General features: G+C 43.6%; 1 protein-coding gene across 1 annotated transcript in view; it reads left to right on the forward strand.

The window, feature by feature from the left end:
• Positions 1 to 17,810, forward strand: part of PTPN5 (protein tyrosine phosphatase non-receptor type 5) — a 107,802-nt gene extending 89,992 nt beyond the window's left edge. Inside the window, exons 9-13 of the mRNA XM_077820044.1 lie at positions 63 to 200; positions 3,320 to 3,430; positions 9,493 to 9,653; positions 13,509 to 13,622; positions 17,717 to 17,810. Coding sequence (XP_077676170.1) covers positions 63 to 200; positions 3,320 to 3,430; positions 9,493 to 9,653; positions 13,509 to 13,622; positions 17,717 to 17,810 — 618 coding nt within the window. The remainder of the gene's footprint in view (positions 1 to 62; positions 201 to 3,319; positions 3,431 to 9,492; positions 9,654 to 13,508; positions 13,623 to 17,716) is intronic.
• Positions 17,811 to 18,022: the final 212 nt, after the last annotated feature.

Genomic DNA, 18,022 nt, shown 5'->3' on the forward strand with positions numbered 1-18,022 from the left:
TCCAGGCATGTGCGTGTGTGCGCACACTGTGTGATAGTGATTTATTGTTGCTTTGTTGGCAGGGCTATGGAGAAGAGGAAAAGGTGTATATCGCTACTCAGGGACCCATAGTTAATACTGTCAGTGATTTCTGGAGAATGGTGTGGCAGGAGCGTTCTCCCATCATTGTCATGATTACCAATATAGAAGAGATGAATGAGGTAATGATATTACATATGAGCTATGTCTCAATCCTCTATTGTAGCAGGTATTTCACAGGACAGGTGCCAGACCCATGGAAATAAATGAGTTGGTTCAGTGACCAAAGTTTATCGTGCTTTGCAGTTACCTTTTTTGAAGTCATCGCTGAAGGTTTCAAAAGCAACACCCCCACCAAGTTCAAGCCCTATTAATTTTTGTATATGAATACCTATAAACAATAGAGTAATAGAGACTGAACCTCTTTATCCTGTATTTATTTTGGCTTATCTTCTGCATCCTTTTTCCATTAAGCTGTCCTTGCTTCATTAAACATAGTATGTCTTGTTATAATGTTAGTTATGTTGAGAAGCAGTTAAAGCTGATTTGTATGTGGAGGACTGCCCCAGTTGTTTATCATTTTGGGGAAATGCTGTTATAATATTGCAACTATTAAAATGTTCCAAACTTTTTTGAATCATCCCCTGCTATAAGTGGTATTTATGAGAGTTAACGTCTGTGGTTATAGAATGTATTTCTACCAATCCATCCCATACAGTTCTGTCTGCAAAGTTCCAGACTTCCAGAGTTTGCATCACCACTGTTTTGGGATCCTGTGGCCAGTATCATAACATTATTCCACAGGATCCCAAAACAGTGGTGATGCAAACTCTGGTAGCACGGGACTTTGCAACACCAACGTAGAAACTGTGAGGCCAGAAATAAGAGTGGGGTAAAATTTTCAAAGTGCCCAAATGATTTAGGAGCTAATTTTCTAAAGTGTTGCAAGGCCTACGTGATTTAGACAGCTAAGTCCCATTTTCAAAAGTGATTTAAGCACTTTGGACCATTGGTCTTGTTGAAAGTCACACTTGAATGAGACTTAGGCTCCGAAGAGGTATTGCAACACTGAGCAGAGCAATGTCTACATACCTTTAAAAATCTGGGTCTGAAGAGCCTAGCTCCCATGGACTTTCAATGAGACTTAGGGCCAGATTCTCAAAGGTATTTAAGCACCTGAAGATGCAGAAAGGTGCCTACTGGGAGTACCTGTGTGCCTAACTCCCATTGAAATCAATTACCTTTAAAAATCTGGCCCTAAATTCCTAGGTCACTTTAGAAAATGGGACTTAGACTTCAAGATCACTTAGGCCCTTTTGAAAATTTTACGACCCTACACTTGAGAAGGAAGAAGAGACCAAGAAGCGATCATGTCCTTCATTGTCTTCTCTGCTCTGAAGCTTTCCCACTGTTGTTTTTACATCTGGGTTGTACCACTAGAATGCAAAATAATCTTTAGCGTCAGTGTTTCCTGTTATTCAACACTGACAGACTATCCCACCTGTCATGTCAGCCTCAGGAAACACTGCACGGCCATGCTACCGACACAGTAGTGACGCTGGCTGCAGCATATATCTAACATAGAGAGATACTGAGTCTTTCCTGATACCTGTGGTATCAAAAATTAAATGGTTCTGTGGGATTCAGACATAAATATAGGGTAAGCTCTTCCATGCCAATGTCTTCTATATTCCCTTTTTTTCTAATACATATTAATATATAAATATCAGGTCTCCACAGTGCGTAGATTCAGAACTAAAACCTTTGTTCTGCTATGATGCTAGTAAGGAAGTCTTTGTGCTTCTGCTATACACAGTGGCTTTGCTAACGTGAGGATGAACAGCTCAGTATCCCAGCCCTCTGTCACATCTAATCCAAACTGACAGACAGCCCACAGAAATGTGTGGGCGATCCTACTCCACTCATTTCAGCAACATAACGTCTGTGCTATTGATAGCTGCTGGCGCATTTGACGCTTTTTACCATGGATTCTGCAATTTAGGAGGAGGGGAAAAATTCAGTCTGCGTTCACAGTGACATAATGGGCCACGTTTGTTTCTAGTGTGAAGTGGCACGGCTCCATTAATGGAGCAGCAGCCGTTTACACCATAAGAGAATTTGGCCCAGCAACTTTTCAAGACACTTTTTAGTTCTTGGCCCTTCCCTTCCAGCAGATTTTTTTTTAACTTGCTCACAAAGTTTAAGGTTAAGGGCCAGATTGTGCTGGATTTTGCAGAAGGGAGGGCTTGCAAGTATTCTCTCTCCCTTCACTTATGTGGGTGCGCAAAGACCTCCCACAATAGCAGCCCCTGTACTCTGGGGAGCATGCGGGCTGCTTGCTCTCTGCTTTATCCCTGGGGAGCCATTTGTTCAGAATTGACCCCCCTCCACATTAGTCCCTGGAATAGGCTTACAAGGGGAGCAATCTCTGCTGATGTGAAGAGGGCCTACTCCGTGTGCACGGAGCAGCCCCAGGAGAAATTGTATCGGTGAGAGACAATCTTTCCCAGTACTTTCCCTGGGAAGTTTTGCTCTCCATTACCTCTCAGGCAACACTGTGGCACAAATGCCATAATATATCCTTAAATGTGGACTATAGCTTCAGTTATTCAGACTGTTTGAGTTACACTGAATGAGCCCATAGATTTGGCCAAAGTGATTTAGCAAAACTAAAATCTGTATTCTGACACTTTCTTCCTTTTTGTTCCTTTGCTTTGATGTAGGATCTTTTCCCATTTTATAGTGGGGTTTTGAACACACTCTATATTCCAAAATCATTTCCAGTCATGTCCTTTTGTAGGGAAAAGAAATGCAGCTTATAATTTCAAATTCAGAGAGCAATGGCTCTTTATTAGAGACAGAAAAGGTGTACTGTACATTTCCATATCAGTTTGTGCACAGCACAGAAATATTAATGATCAAAGAGCAGATTATTTATGAATATCAGTCATTATATAATAAAAATGAATAGAATAGAATATTAATAAACCCTGCTACATTTCTTTCCGGCTTCCCAAATGAAATTTTAAAACGTGCATATACATCACATGGTGCACACTCACAAATCAAGTTTTATGCACGTGAGTGAGGTAGGTAATTGCACATTGGATTTTAACCAGGTGACTGCAAAGAAGACTACCTGAAACTTTGGCCCCTATATTTAAAATAAAAAGTTGAGTTGCATCCTGTTATAGAAACATTCTGCGTCCTGATCCATCTAAACATGCACTTGGCACAGTTTCTGCATAGTGAAGGGAACCACCGTTGGTGTCTCCTTAAATATATTTTATGTTGCATGCAGAAATGTACAGAGTACTGGCCAGAGGAACAGGTCACCTATGAAGGAATAGAAATCACAGTTGACCAGGTCATACAAGCAGATGATTACCGATTAAGACTCATCACCCTGAAGGTAAGATCGCTCAGATGTATTTACAATAGCGTAGAAATTCAAAGCCTTAAACAGGACTGTTCATGGAGAACTGAGTACAAATCGTATCCACTGTGCACTACTGTGCATATATCCCTTGTCGCTACTGCATTTGTGATGCCCCTGATCAGATCCCAAAAATGTAAACAATCCAATAATAAAAGCAGTCAGAGATGTAGACAGTGAATGCATACAGTCTAAAGACTTTCAGACCACTTGTAACAGGAATGTGTTCATTCACTGGAAGAGACCAGTGAGTAATTCTGTGCAAGTGTCTTCTGTGCTGACATGCTAGCTTGGGGATAGTGTCTTACCTAACTTTGAACTGGCCTTTATAAGTCATACTAAAGACATTGGCTTTAGGTTAACATCATGAACTTAGTGATGATGTTGTATGGAGTACAAAGAATTTTATGCAATAGGGGTCAGTTCCTCAGCTGCTGTAAATTGGCTTCGCTCAATTGGCTTCCCTGGAGCTATACTGATGTATGCTAGCTGAGGATTTGGCCTTATGTGAGGTTTTACATTTTCTAGGTTGTGTAGAGATCTCTGGAAGCTGTTAATCTTGGAAAAGCTTAGACTGTGCTTCTAGTTTTCACATTAACATTACTAAACTTCTTGTATACTATTGTGTTTGTCAAATTGTTGGGTGCAAAATGTTATATAGAAAGCTAAGATGACTTTTGTGCCACTGAGAATATGCAGTAGAGCTGGGAAGGGAACTCAGGAATCTCAGTCTAATGTCCTGTCCCTCCTAGACCATCTGTTCTACTCCTTTGGCCTCTGTGTTGTCTCCTCCCCGTTTCCCTCAGTAATGTGTCCACCGATCTATTTAGCAGATGCTGGTGGTACAGTAATTCCACTACTGCTCAATGCGGCTAACCCTTTTTTGATCTGTATCATCCTTATTATTCTATTAAGCAGTTAGGTGAACTAGCACTGAAACTGCTTAAAGGAAATATGCTACAGTAAACAGAATAAAACTGCTGGTAGCTTGTTGAGCACTTTTCCACCACTACATCCCCAGAGTTAACTTTTCTAATTACGGTATCCTTTCTGTTAACTGTTCGAAATAAAACACTTAGATTTCCCAACGAATAACAGCCATGCCACCATGTGAATACTGAATTCCAGCACATAATTATTTTGTTAAATACTCTATTGCTACCTGATCCAGGATATCACCATCCTATTTTACAACTCACTAGGTTCCATGGTCTCAAGGCATATACTTAAATAGGAAAAGTCTCTTCGTATAATCTTCACACATCTTTTCATGTATCAGATCCAGCCCTGAACTCAGTATAGCAAAGCAGAATTGCTTCCCAAACTGCGAACAAGCCTCCTTTCACACAAACAGCTTTGAGTCTCACCAGCCATGTGCTAATATGCAGGGAGCCGGCTTATGAAACCCTGTGTCTGGATCAAGAGCATGGAGAGTCTGTCAATCATGCATTTGGCGCAGAGGATGAGTTGAAGATCACACCCTGAGACAAGTGAGAAGGGGAAGGAAAGATTACTTCCAAGCATGTGCAGACTTGCATAATCCTTAAATACAACCATGTCTCAGACAGTGTGACACAACAGAAAGAATAAAATTGAGCCAAAGTCCATTTGAGTCCCCTTGTCTCACAGACAAGGCTTTTGTTAATTTCACTCAGCTACTGCAGCTATCTCAGTGAAATTGAGAATCCCGGTCAGGGTGCAGTGTCCACAAGGTCATTCAAGAATTGTGGTTAAATGCAGCAGTTTAATACTAGCGATCAGGGCTGATCAAAATTTTCCCGTCAGAACTGTTTTTTGACAGAAAATTGAGTTTTCAGCCAAATAAAATTTTTTGCAAGACATGTCTGTCTGTTTTGCATGGAAAAGTTCAACAAAAAAAAACAAAAGCACAAAAAGTTTTCAGTTAAGAAGCACCAGGCAGACTGCTTGGTGGGCCGGGAGCCCCAGACTTCCAAGGTTCAATGCTCCTGGGCAACCCCGCCAAGCACACTGTATAGGGCCACAGCTCTGGGAAAGCTCCTTCACATGCACTGTTCCTGGGCTGGGGACTCCAGGCTTACCAGGGTCTGCGACTGCAGGGCAGCTCTGCCATGCTAGGGATATCAGGGTTTCCAGACTCCCTGCCGTGGAGCAGAGAGCTTGAAAGTCCTGGGAATCCTGGCTCTAGCCGGGGCTTGGCTCCTGGGTCTGCACAAGGGAGCAAAGAAGCCCCGAGAATCCTGGCCGTGAATTCTTATGGGAATTTCTGCTTTGTGAAAAATTTAAAAAAATGTGGTTTTGTTTGGAAATCCTGATTTCAGCCAACTCTGCTCAGATGTGCATTTAGTGCAGGGGTAAATCTGGCCCCTTTTATGTATATAGTTATGTAGGATTCTACCAGGGAAAAAATAGAATTTTAAAACCAAATTGTGGTTTGGGATCAGGGATGTCTGATAACACCAGCCACCCCAAGGCAGATGAAAAGAGGTGGAGAAAGCAGGCAGCAGATATAAAAGGAGAGAGGACTAAAAACGGTTTAAATTTATAATCTATATCCCTTCAGGAAATGAGAATGTTATGCTGACACACATGACAGTGAAGCTTTGATTGGCATTGCATGTGTCCAAGCCCATAGTTCCTTTTCCATACAACCTGTTCCTTTCATTCATTTTAAGGTCACATCCCCACTTGGTTATTCAACTAAGCAACACTTCAGCTTTCAGCATCAGTGGGACAGTACTAAAAAAACGAAGCTGATAAGTGAATGGTTCCGAGCTGCCAGAAGAGAAATAAAGGAGCTGTTTAGTGAGATGTCATTGTCTGGGACTGTTCTTTCATCATATAATGGCAATAATGCCTGTCACTCTGGACCCATACTTACAATAAATGGCATGGTAATGAAAACCATTACCATTAATTGCGTCACATTCTCCAATGCCATGGACATTCTCCCTTAGATAGAGGTAGGATGTTGCAGCATCTAAACTGATTAGAAATTTAATGTGATCCACCAACTGCACTCCAGAGACTGATGTGCATTTCTCAGCAACAAGGTTTGAGGATGGTTTATCATAATTCTTTCAGGACAGAGGTCAGGCCTTAGCAGGCTTTGGGAATTCAGAAACAAATAAAGCAAAAGGGAGAAAGAAGCCTTTTTCGTTTTAAAAGGAACCTAACAAGGGTCTAGCCACTGACTGATTATCCCAGCTTTAGCAGTAACATGATTCTGGGCTTTGAACCACCAATTAAACCTTGTTTCTTCCCAACCTAACCCCACGCCTCCTGAATCTCAATGAAGCATAGATAAAAGAGTATTTTCTTTTCAGTAGGAATGGATGTATACAGTGTCACTGAATTCAGGGTTCTCTGATTGGAAAGTTTAAAATTGGGAACAATGTAAAGAAAACTAAATGTATCTTGAACTAGTGATTATTTTTTTCCAATCCCCTGGAAGAGTAACTTCACATAAGTATTCTTGTTTCTTTTCTTCTGGCATTTGTGTTTTGGAACCACTGTTTTTCATAATATTTGGAATCTGTTTTCAAAATGTAGTTATAAAACTAGTGCTCTTAACTGCCATGGCTTGACTCTCAAGGAGCCTAGGGTGCAATTTTAAAAATGCCAAATGACTTAGGCTCGTACATCTCATTTTCAAAAGTGACTCTGGGCCCAGATCCTCAAAGGTGTTTAGGCAATTAACTCCCACTGTTTTCAGTGGAAGGTAGGAGCCTGAATACCTTTGAGGATCTGGACTTAAAGTGCCCAAATCCCACTGAAAGTCAGTGAGACTTAGGCCTAGATTTTAAAGGTATTCAGGTGTTTCTCTGCTCAGCTTTGCAAATCCTAACTGCCTTGAGAGCCTGTCTCATTTTCAAAAGTGACTTAAGAGTTTCAAGTCCCTGTAGTGAGGAGGCATGGCCTCCCTCAGAGAGTGACAGGGAGGGACCACGACACGCCCTCTGGTGGGCAGAACCAGGGGAGCCACGTCTGCCCCGCCATAAACGGAAGGGCGGAACAGGAAGCAGAAGTTGAGCTGGAGCTGTCACGGGAGACAGATGAATCCCGCCTGCTGCTGGAGCCTGCAGAGGAGCTGCGGGGGTTGCCTCCTGAGGACTGGCCAGAGCTCCCAGGGTTGCTGGCCGACTGAGACACCGAGGAGCTGCTGGGGCTACCGGCTGAGGACTGGCCGGATCTCTCCCGGCTGCCAGCCGACCGAGATGCCAAGGAGCTGCTGGGGGCTGGGCCTGCTGCCTGAAGACTGGCCAGAGTTCTCCAAGATGACAGATGACCCCCACAGTACAGAGGTACCAAATTCCAGGGATGTAGGAAGTAGCCCAAAGGAACTAGATGACTGGTTGAGTGTTGGCTGGATACAAGGTCAGCATATTGCTGGCGGATCCCAGCTGACCCAGTGGCGGACTACTCTGCCACTGTTAAGGCCTTGGGTTGGGATGTGAGGGAATTGGGTGGGTCCACATCCCCCTACCACCTACCTTTGGGGTGGCAGCACCCCCATCTTTGGCCAGAAGGCCTGTGGTACCCTACTGTTCAGCCCTGCTGGAGCCTCTAGACTCTGCTGGTGCTCACCCCTGCCGGAGCCTCTAGACTTCGTTGGTACTCGACTTTATCTGGGGCTCACATACTGCTTGACCACTCTGCCCTGATTGCAGGTCAGAGCCTACTAACTATTTGCAGCCCTGCCCTGGCTGACGACAAACTGCCATCCTTCTCAGACAGACGGAGCACTGGGTGCAGCTAATTCCTCCCTTTTGAGCTCACCTTTACAGGTACATGGCAGCGAGGAGGCATGGCCTCCCTCATAGTGTGACAGGGAGGGATGGTCATGCAGCCTGCAGTCCCATTGACTTTCAGTGAGACTAAGTTTCCTTAGTGTATACATCACTTTTGAAAATAAGACTAAATTAATTAGGCATTGCAATGCTGAGCAGAGCAACACTTTTTAAAAATCTGGGCCTTAGGCATTTTTGAAAATGTTACTCCTAGTTCTTAGTCTGAAACCAAAATTGCTCTCCACTGCTTCCTTAAAACTCAGTCAAGTGTTTAAAGGAAGTCTGTGGAAGCTAAAGGTTACTTTCCTTGGACGCTTTCCTGCCTTTTGAAGAGAATTATTTAGCCAAATGCTGGCTGCTCCAGACAGTCTCTGCAAGGCTAAGCCCAAGACTTTGAGGCTCGTTAGCTCCATTTAGCACCTCTGAAACTTAGGCCTAAGGTGGGTTGTGTTGATGCCCAAAAGCTTGAGGCCATAACTAAAGGCACAAATCTCGCTTTCCTCAATGTCTCTGAATGTCTTGCTGTGTGTGTGTATATTATTATTTATATAAAATATACAAACAGAAAGGGTAATCGATCAATTTATCTGAGAGTCTATCAAATACTTCATTAAAACAATTGTGTTATAAATCACTGTAGCCTTCCTGAATGAATCTGTCAGGAGGAGAGTAAGATGGCTGTAGACTGGTATAAAGGAGACATCATTTTGCACACAACTCTTGGCACTAATGTGGAGGAGCTGGGACAGAAAACTCTGAAAAAGGACATGAGAGTTTAGCAGCGTTTTTAGTGAATTTTTTTTAACAGTTTGCTCAAGTGCAGTAGTGAGCCTTGAAATCAGAATTTCTGCATTTTGTGGCTTTGTGTGTGGGTGCTCGTTTTCCTTTCGCACTGGTTTACTTCTGCTGTTCTCACAGGGTGTGGCTACACTGCATTTTGAAACTCACAGCAGCAAGGATCTATAGACTTGGGCTTGCGCTGTGGCACTAAAAATAGCAGTGTAGACATTGTGGCTCAGGCTCTGAAGCCCCACCATCCTCCCTGGACTTCAGAGCCAGAGCCTGAGCCTGAGTCTGAACATCCACACAACTGTTTTTAGCCCTGTAGCACAAGCCCTGTGAGCCCAAGTCTGTCGACACAAGCTCGGAGACTCGCTGGTGGCATAGACATGCCCAAAGAAACAGATTGTCATAGTTTATCAGTTTTGATGAAGAATCTTTGAAAATATTTGCAGTAGTGTACTAATTTTCTGTATAACTGGGTCACAGAAAGGTGGTGAAGTAAGAAACCTGCGACATTACTGGTATACATCCTGGCCAGACCAAAAGACACCAGATCAAGCACCAGCCCTCTTGCAACTGGTGCGGGATGTGGAAGAGGCCATGCAATGTGCAGAAGAAAAGAATGCCCCAGTCATTGTCCACTGCAGGTAAGTTAATGCTGTATTATGTCTCCATGGAGCTCTGGGACATAGAGTGTCTTAAAGACCTAGCAGAGAAAAGAAAAATTCATGCAATTGCAAGGAAACAGGATGAGCATCTCCTTAAACGTTTATTTATAATCTGTAAAAAGAAAAACTGCTTTATCACAGGGAAATTCAGTCTGGGAGACATATGCTGGAGGTCTCATGCAGCCACTAGTAAAATATCCTTGGAGTTTCTAAAAATTATAATTATAATTTTATGACACAAAAAGTATTGCAACTGACTTAGGGCAATTCTATATTAGATCTCATGCTGATGCATAAAGAGGAATTGATCACTGAGCTAACAACTGATGGTGGCCAGGTACAAGTAATCAGGGAGCTATTACCTCTGTATATAATTAATTGGAAAGTGTTCTGAAAAGAGCTACAAGAATGATTCATGATAATCATAATGGTCCTCTTTGGCCTTAATATCTGTGAATCCGTGTATGTCTCACTGAAATCTCATGGTAGCTTTCACAGGCAATACTGACTCCAGTCCACAGCTTCATATTTTGCTTTGCATGCTTGTTTTACTCTCTCGCCTACTGCTTTGTCTTTCCATCTCCAGTAGCATACTGGTGATTTTTGGAAATGCAAGACATTTGGTCATTTTTCTTACCTAAGTATTAACATAGAGGGTAGTAGGCGTCTAGAGAATTTTATATGACAGCTGGTGACTAGAGCAGTGTCTGATTTTTTCAGATGCCCTTTTGGAAAAAATATATGCTGTGAATGTAGTAAACTGTATGTATTCAAGATTAGGAAGTGTACCAAACCTTAGCCTATGCCCTAAAATGTGCTGAATCCCACAATTCCCATTGGCTTCAGTGGAAGGTGCAGGTATTCAGCAGCGCTCAGGATTTGATCTTCTAGGAGAGCATAACCACTGCAAAGATGCCGATACTGTCAGCCCTCTTAAATACAAAGTAGTAAACCTTTTAAAAAATCAAACATGAGCCTAATCCTGAAAGTATTCTTAATAACAAGTACATGTTAAAGGTAGGTTGTCATTCCTAACATAGACCTGTGGGTAAGGCACTGGACTCAGAAGACTTGGTTTCTATTCCTGCCTCTGCCACTAACCTGCTATGTGACTTGAGCAAGTATCTTTACCTCTCTTTGCTCAGTTTTCCAATCTGTAAAATGGGGGTGCTACTTACCTTCTTTTGTAAAATGCTTTGACATTTATGGATGAAAAGCATTGTAGAAGATCTGTATATTATTTGTTATTTGTATCAGTGTAGCACCTAGAGAGCCAACCATCCTCCAGGCCTCAGTGAACTAGGTGCTATCCATACACATAGTAAGAGACAGTCCCTGCCCTGAAGAGTTTCCCCTCTAAATAGACAAGACAGACAAAGGATGGGAAATGGGATGCAACGTGGAAGAAGAAGGTTGGGAATTGAGGTATAGAAACAATGACTTATTGAAGGTCATACAGGAAGTTTATGGCAGCACCAGAAATTGAACCTAGATTGCCTTAGTCTTGGTCTATGCCTGAAAAGTAAGATCGTCCTTCTTCCTTTGTAGTGCCTGCATTTTGTCATTTTAACCATGTTCCTGCTACAGCTTAACACCATTTAAGCACAGTTATTGTTAGCCCCATTTTCCTAACCAGCTTGGTCAGGAATTTCTCCCTGAAAATTTAAATAACGTGGTCAAAATCCTGTCTTTAGTGGTCAGGGAAACCATGCTGGAACTTTGCTAGCCACAGCCATATATAAGTCCAATTGTTGCCTGAACACTTGTTGCCAGTGTCTTTGCACTATGATTTTAACACTGTTTAAATGGATGTAGGTTCTCTGGAGATTGTGAAGGGTAATTATTCCTGAGACTGCTCACTTAATTAGTTAACATGCAGAAGTGTTGTCAGCTTTGCTGCTCATTCTTCATGGTGGTAGTAAGAGGAGTTCACAGCTTCTCTTTGCCACAATAGCATAGCACATGTGAGAACAAAATCATCTCTAGTCATTAACCAGGGCCTGAAACAGATATACAGAAAAATGTCTTTACATTGATAACAGAAGAGAAAAATCAGTGGTTTCTTTAGTGGTGAATTGTTGTATCCTGCACAAATCCAGAGAATTGTGAGATTCCAGATCTGAATGACTTTGGAAGTGGCATCAGACTTACTGCGTGTGTTGCTGTTAGTCATAATTATTTAAGCAATATTTGTCACAGCATGTATGAATGAAAACTCATCTTGAGACGTGCACACCCGGGAGATCTTTCAAACTTAATCTGACCAAGGAATAATGGTTATTTGTATCTCTGTTATTTAGGGTATGTCTACACTGCAATAAAACACCCATGGCTGGCCTGTGTCAGCTGACTTGGGCTCACAGGCCTCAGGCTGTGGGGCTATAAATTGCAGTATAGACGTTAGGGCTCAGGCTGGAGCCCGGGCTCTGGGGTGTTCCCCCCCGCCCTTGCAGGGCCCCTCATCTAAGTGCTAGGTTCTCTTGAAAAAAATAAGCTCATGGTTACAACATGGTTTGCTGTGTCTGACTGTCCATTCCACGGATTAGTAAGTAATTGCTTCTGAGGGGGAGGGGGCAAAGTACCTACTCCCACTTTATTTTCTAATCTCTTTTGTACATGGAGGCCATCCCTACTCCACCATGAGATATTCTCAGCTGACACCAAGTTTCTGTACTTGGCTTGCCTCATCAACAATGAACCAACCAGCTCCTAGGTGGTGAGGGAAGGATCAAGGTTCAGAGTCATGGCAGGCATCTTTCAATCCCTGTTTCACTGCGGCCCTGCATTCCATAGGAGCACCTCCATCCCATTTTACATCAGACCCCTGCCGCAGTGGCATCACCCCCAGCCGCAATCAGATGTGCTGCTTCCCAACCAAACTGAGCGGTGGACCAGCCATTGGCATACACCTCACAGCATTCCAGTCCTTCCACCTTCCCGTGTGCAAAATGAAGGTCCATGCCTGGGATTCAGTCTCTGATCCTCTGTTTTGTAGCATGATGCACCAACATGAGGTCATATCTCTTTTTCTTTATAATGTGCATCACTAAAATTCCTTTGCTGCTGAATACAGCCTTTTGGGGAGAGTACCTGTTATTTTTTTTCATAATCATGAAATATTAGCAACATCTAATACTCTGAAACATGTCAAGGGAGTGAAACTACTATCTATGAGATTTCAACAGACACCATCTTAGTGCTCAGAGGCTACAGTGATGGGCCTAACGTGGAAGACCACTTTACTATCTTGTACAGTACACCACTGAAGCTAACTAGAGCCATGCAAACCTTCCCCATGCTACCATAGAAAGGCAGCTGGGCCTAGTGGATAGAGCACTGAACTGTGACTCTGGAAACCTGTTTCAGAGTAGCAGCCCTGTTAGGCTATATTCGCAAAAAGAAAAGGAGTACTAGTGGCATCTTAAAGACTAACCAATTTATTTGAACATAAGCTTTCGTGAGCTACAGCTCACTTCATCGGATGCATCCTGGGTTCTTTTCCCAGTTCTGCTGCTGGGTCACCTTGGGCAAGTCACATCGCCTCTTTGTAACTCATTTTCCCCATCTTTAAAATGGGGATAATGATACTGACCTCCTTTGTAAAATGCTTTGCCATCTACTGATTAAAAGTGCTGTATAAGCTGTATTATTATTACTTAAGTCCCAGTGAAGCTAATGTCTTTTATTAGTAATGATTTTTCCATACACACGCCCCTAGGGATGATGGGAGATTCTGTTTATTTCACACATTTGACAGCAGCCTCCGTACATTATAAATGAAATTTTAACATTTTTCTTTCTGGGTTATTTGCCCACAATTTTTTTCCTCCCCAGTGCAGGGATTGGGAGAACTGGCTGCTTTATTGCCACCAGCATTTGTTGTAAACAGTTGAAGCACGAGGGGATAATTGACATACTGAGAACAACCTGCCAGTTACGGCTAGACAGGTAAGAGAATTTTCTTCCTTTAAAAAAAAAATTTCCACATGTTTAAGGGGGAAAAGAAACATGAGGGGGGAAAAAAGACAAACCTTAGGTCAGTGGGTAAAATTTTCAAAAGTACCTGAGCCTAAGTAGTGGCTATGAGTCAAGTCCAATTGACCTTTAGTGAGACTTAGGCTTCTAAGTCGCTTGGGCCTAGATCTCAAAGGTATTTAGGTGCCTAACTCCCAGTGAAATCAATGCGAGATAGGTGCCTAAACACCTTTGAAGGATTTGGGCCTTAGATACTACTGAGAATTTTAAATGGCACCTCTCATCTGTGCTATGGTATTAGCCTGTGATACCAAAATTATCAAATCCCAGCAGCAGACGACAACCCCAGCAAGTCACAGTGGGGGCAGATCTTCAGCTGACATAACTGCCTTGACTTTAATGGAGTTACAGCTGATTTATTTTAATGGAACTACTGCTCATTTACGCTGACTGAGGATCTGGTCCACAGTTATAGCTAAAAGAATACGGCTGAGAGGGCCATTGCTCTCAGAATCACAGACCAGCACACAGCTGTGAGGATGGAACACCAATGATGAAGAAAATGAACATAGTCTAGCTGGAATCGCAAGCCTCAGTGGAAGAGCACTGCAGTATGGAAGCTGCTGATAGTGTAGGCTGGGCGATGTTTCTTTACGCACAGGCAAGAGATGTTTGCAGACATGCAAAAGGAGATGCAAAGCTCTCCACAATCAAAAGGTTTCTGTTTAAGGGCTTCTCATCATGCCAGTTGCCTTTGGGTTTGACTACGACGTGGAAGGGCCTGAGTTTTGCACCAGAGAGATTATTTTTCTTCTCTCCTTGATTTGAAGCTCTGTCAAAACGTGTCCCCATGCTCTCTCTAACGATAATAATAAATGGAGTGAGGGGAAGAAATGTCATGAAAAACATATCAACGTTCTTTAAAAAAATGAATGAAAAACACAACCCCACGCTGAACCTTATTTCAGGTGAGTCATTCTGCTCAGTGGGAGGCAGAAAATGAAATGCTTTTCACTCTGCTGTGGTCTTGATAGGCAGAAACCTGCAGAGATGCTGGGAGTTTGGCTGTTTCAATGAAGGTCAACCCAGACAATGAACGGTCACAAAAAAAAAAAGAAAACATTGAACAGAGCCTTGGTTTGTCCGAGCACAGAGAGAGTCGCTGGATCTGAAATGCCCTCCACTTACTTCTGTCTGAGCGTAATATGGGGGGTGCATTTCACAGCCAGGTAGCCACAGGAATGAGAGCGGAAAGTGTCCAGACAAACACTGTGCTTGCTACAAGAGGTACATTTTTTAATGCTGGCCTGTGGGGATGGGAGTTCAGAAGAAGAGGAGGGCACAGCAGGTATTTAAATGTGCCTAATACCTACTGCTTCATCAGAGGGGGAGCAAGACCGGGGCCCTGCAGGAGCCCCCGATACATTGGGAAAGATCAGGCTGGGAGGCCTGCCTCTCCTCTGTCCCTGAAGGTCCCTTCATGGGATGAGGGTAGGGGACAGCATTATGAATCACAGGAGAGAGGCCTGATGGCTAGCAAGGTCCTGCTGCTTCCAGGGAATGGGGGGAAAGGGGCTAGCAGCCCCTTTGAAACCATCTCTCCATGTGTCTGTCTGCTGCCACCACCGCCCCTCTGGCCCCGTGTCTCGTTGTGGCCCCAGGAGCAAGCACATGGACGGCGGCAGCCACTGCAAAGGAGCATAGCAGACAGCAACCTCTTTGACCCATCACCATTATACCAGTTGAGTCGGCAGAGAAAACCAGTTGAGCAGGGATGGAAGAGCCTCCAGGGACATGGTGGTGTTGGGGGATGAGAGGTTGGAATGAACATTTTGAGCAAGGGAGGTGAAAGTAGGAAAACACTGCAAGACATGCAGAACAGTAGCCCTACGACGAGCGTTGGCACTAAGAATCCTCCTCTTGCGTGTGAACAGCAGGGAGCATCTTCAGACAGTCAGTGCCATGTCCAATATCTGGTTTGGGGAAGCTAATTTTACTGACCTGAAATAACAGACACCAGCACCGGGAAGGGGAGGCCTTCCTCAGGCCCATTCTGGAGTCTGGCATTATAAGGTGAATGTGATAAAAGAGTAGTGCAGTTACCACCCTCCTGGACTTCTGACCTTTGCTATCTGCAAAAGAAGTGCCCTCTTTTGCCATGGAGGGAGAAATCCTTTTGCCACAATAGCTGCAGAAGGCCCTAGCTGGAGTGTCACTACACTGGTTCTTTGTCTGGAGAGAGACTGCATAGAACCCCTGGTGGGTAGGGGCGATACACACCTCCGTGTGCTGCTGCTAAGCACTGCTCCATGGAAGAACAAATACTTCTAGGGTAATGTCATCAGTGGATCTGTGACTACACAGCAGTAGTTCCTATTAAAGCCAGTGGGGTGTTTTTCAGCTTGCTGTCGGGTTAACGGGACAAAGATTCCTTCTCCCTAGGTCCCTTGCAAGGGCCTGTGTATTGGACTTTGTACAGGAGTCCAGCATTTGGTCCGAAAAATAGTCGACGTGACAAAGAACAGGCTGAGCAATGCTTCCTGCATCCCTTCAGCCGGTGTTCAGGGATGTTGGGTACCTTCTGTCAGTGAAAAAAACATGTATTTGAAAGGTCTCTGTGGCAAAGAAGGGTGAAAATGTAGATTCTCGAGTCTTTGCCAAAGCTTGGACAGTGAACTCATGATGTGTGGGGAGGAGTGGGGGAAGGGAGGAAGCAGCAGCATAGCAGAAAATGAGATAAAAGGAAAATCATTTCCTGTGGTCTGAAACTAGATGGCCACCCCACTGCTTCTGTTGCCACAACGTCAGGGTCCAACCTAGCTGTTAATGGAATTGCATGGGGAGTAATCACCGGATATGACTAACATTCCTTGTGTGTCACAGCCTGATGGAGATACATTTTCAGTGCTGTGTGCAGCAGAAATGCGGTGCACAGAAACACTCTGAAGCAGGCGAACAAAGATGCTGTTCTAAATAGAGCAGATTGACAAATAGGTATGCTCAGCTGGTAATGGGGTTTCTTTGAAGGGGTGCAGCGTGTGTTCCCCACCCCTGCCAGCTGGTGCAGGGGTTGTGGGGGGACACATGACACCACCATCTTCCTGCCGACTTTGGAGCATCTGCCTCATGCAGTGATTGCACTCCTTGAGCTGCTTGAGCAGAGGAACTGGGATTGGGCACAGCCACTACGCAGGGAAGTAAGGGAAGAGGCCACTTACGTACAACCTCGCCCTACGATTACAATGAGTGTAACAGCAAATCACGTTTCTCTTCTTGCCTAGTTATAGTATGGGTTCAGGTGAACTCGGTTTTCATTTCAGGTTTTCAGTTCAGTTAGACTGAAAGCTGAGTGAAGCCCAGATTTCTATGTTGAAAGTCCTTACTAATCAGGATGTGGGTGGTAGTCAGTTCAGAATCTGAGCTATTCTCTGTTGAAATGTCTTTGCCTAGTCTGAAATCCTACTGGCACTTCCTGGTTCACTGGAAGTATTCTGGAATGCATCATCCTGTGACATCAGAGAGAGAAAGAGAGAGGAAATCTAATTTACTGCATGGGAGACAGTGAGACCCAGTTGATAGGGCACTGGTTTGGGATTTAGGCGACCTGGCTTCTGTTCCCAGCTCTGCCATTGACCTGCTGGGTGACACTGGACAAGTCCCTTAACTTGTTTCCCCTCACGCCTGTCTTGTCTATTTAGACTGCAAGCTCTTTGGGGGCAGGGACTGTCTAACTATGTATTTATACAGTGCCTAGCATGACTCCTGTAACACATAATAAATTATGATATTGTCAATGAATTAGGGTCTCACTGAGAGAAAAGCAAAGGTAAAACTTATTTCTGTTCTGAATACCTCTCATTTACTGGTTAGCAGAGGCACTTGAGGCCAGATCCAAATGCAGTGCAGTCAGTGGCAGCTTTTCCATTGACTTCAGTCATTGGGCTTTGGAATAGGCTCTTGGAGCGTAAATCCATTTCATTTTAGCTGTGCCATTCACCATTAAGTGCACTGTTTACATGTAACAAAAGGACTGTTTCCCTCCCCTTTTTTTCTGCTTTCCTTTTCAGGGGAGGAATGATCCAGACTTGTGAACAATATCAATTTGTCCACCATGTCATGAGCTTGTATGAAAAACAGCTCTCTAGAGCAGCAGAAGAATAAGCTTTCATGATATTCCTAGTGGTTAAAACCAAGAGAACTCTTGACGGGAGTCAGCTATATTTTAGATCTGATAAGAGACACATGGTAACTTGGCAGTCTTTGTTGAAGATAGATATATATATATATATAGATATATATATATATATATTTGTTTTACTTTGATATTGCTTTCTTTTTGCTCTTGTTTGCATCAACTTTTAAGAGCTGAGATA

The sequence above is a fragment of the Eretmochelys imbricata genome, chromosome 6, assembly GCF_965152235.1.
Source record: "Eretmochelys imbricata isolate rEreImb1 chromosome 6, rEreImb1.hap1, whole genome shotgun sequence".
Taxonomy (NCBI): Eukaryota; Metazoa; Chordata; order Testudines; family Cheloniidae; genus Eretmochelys; species Eretmochelys imbricata.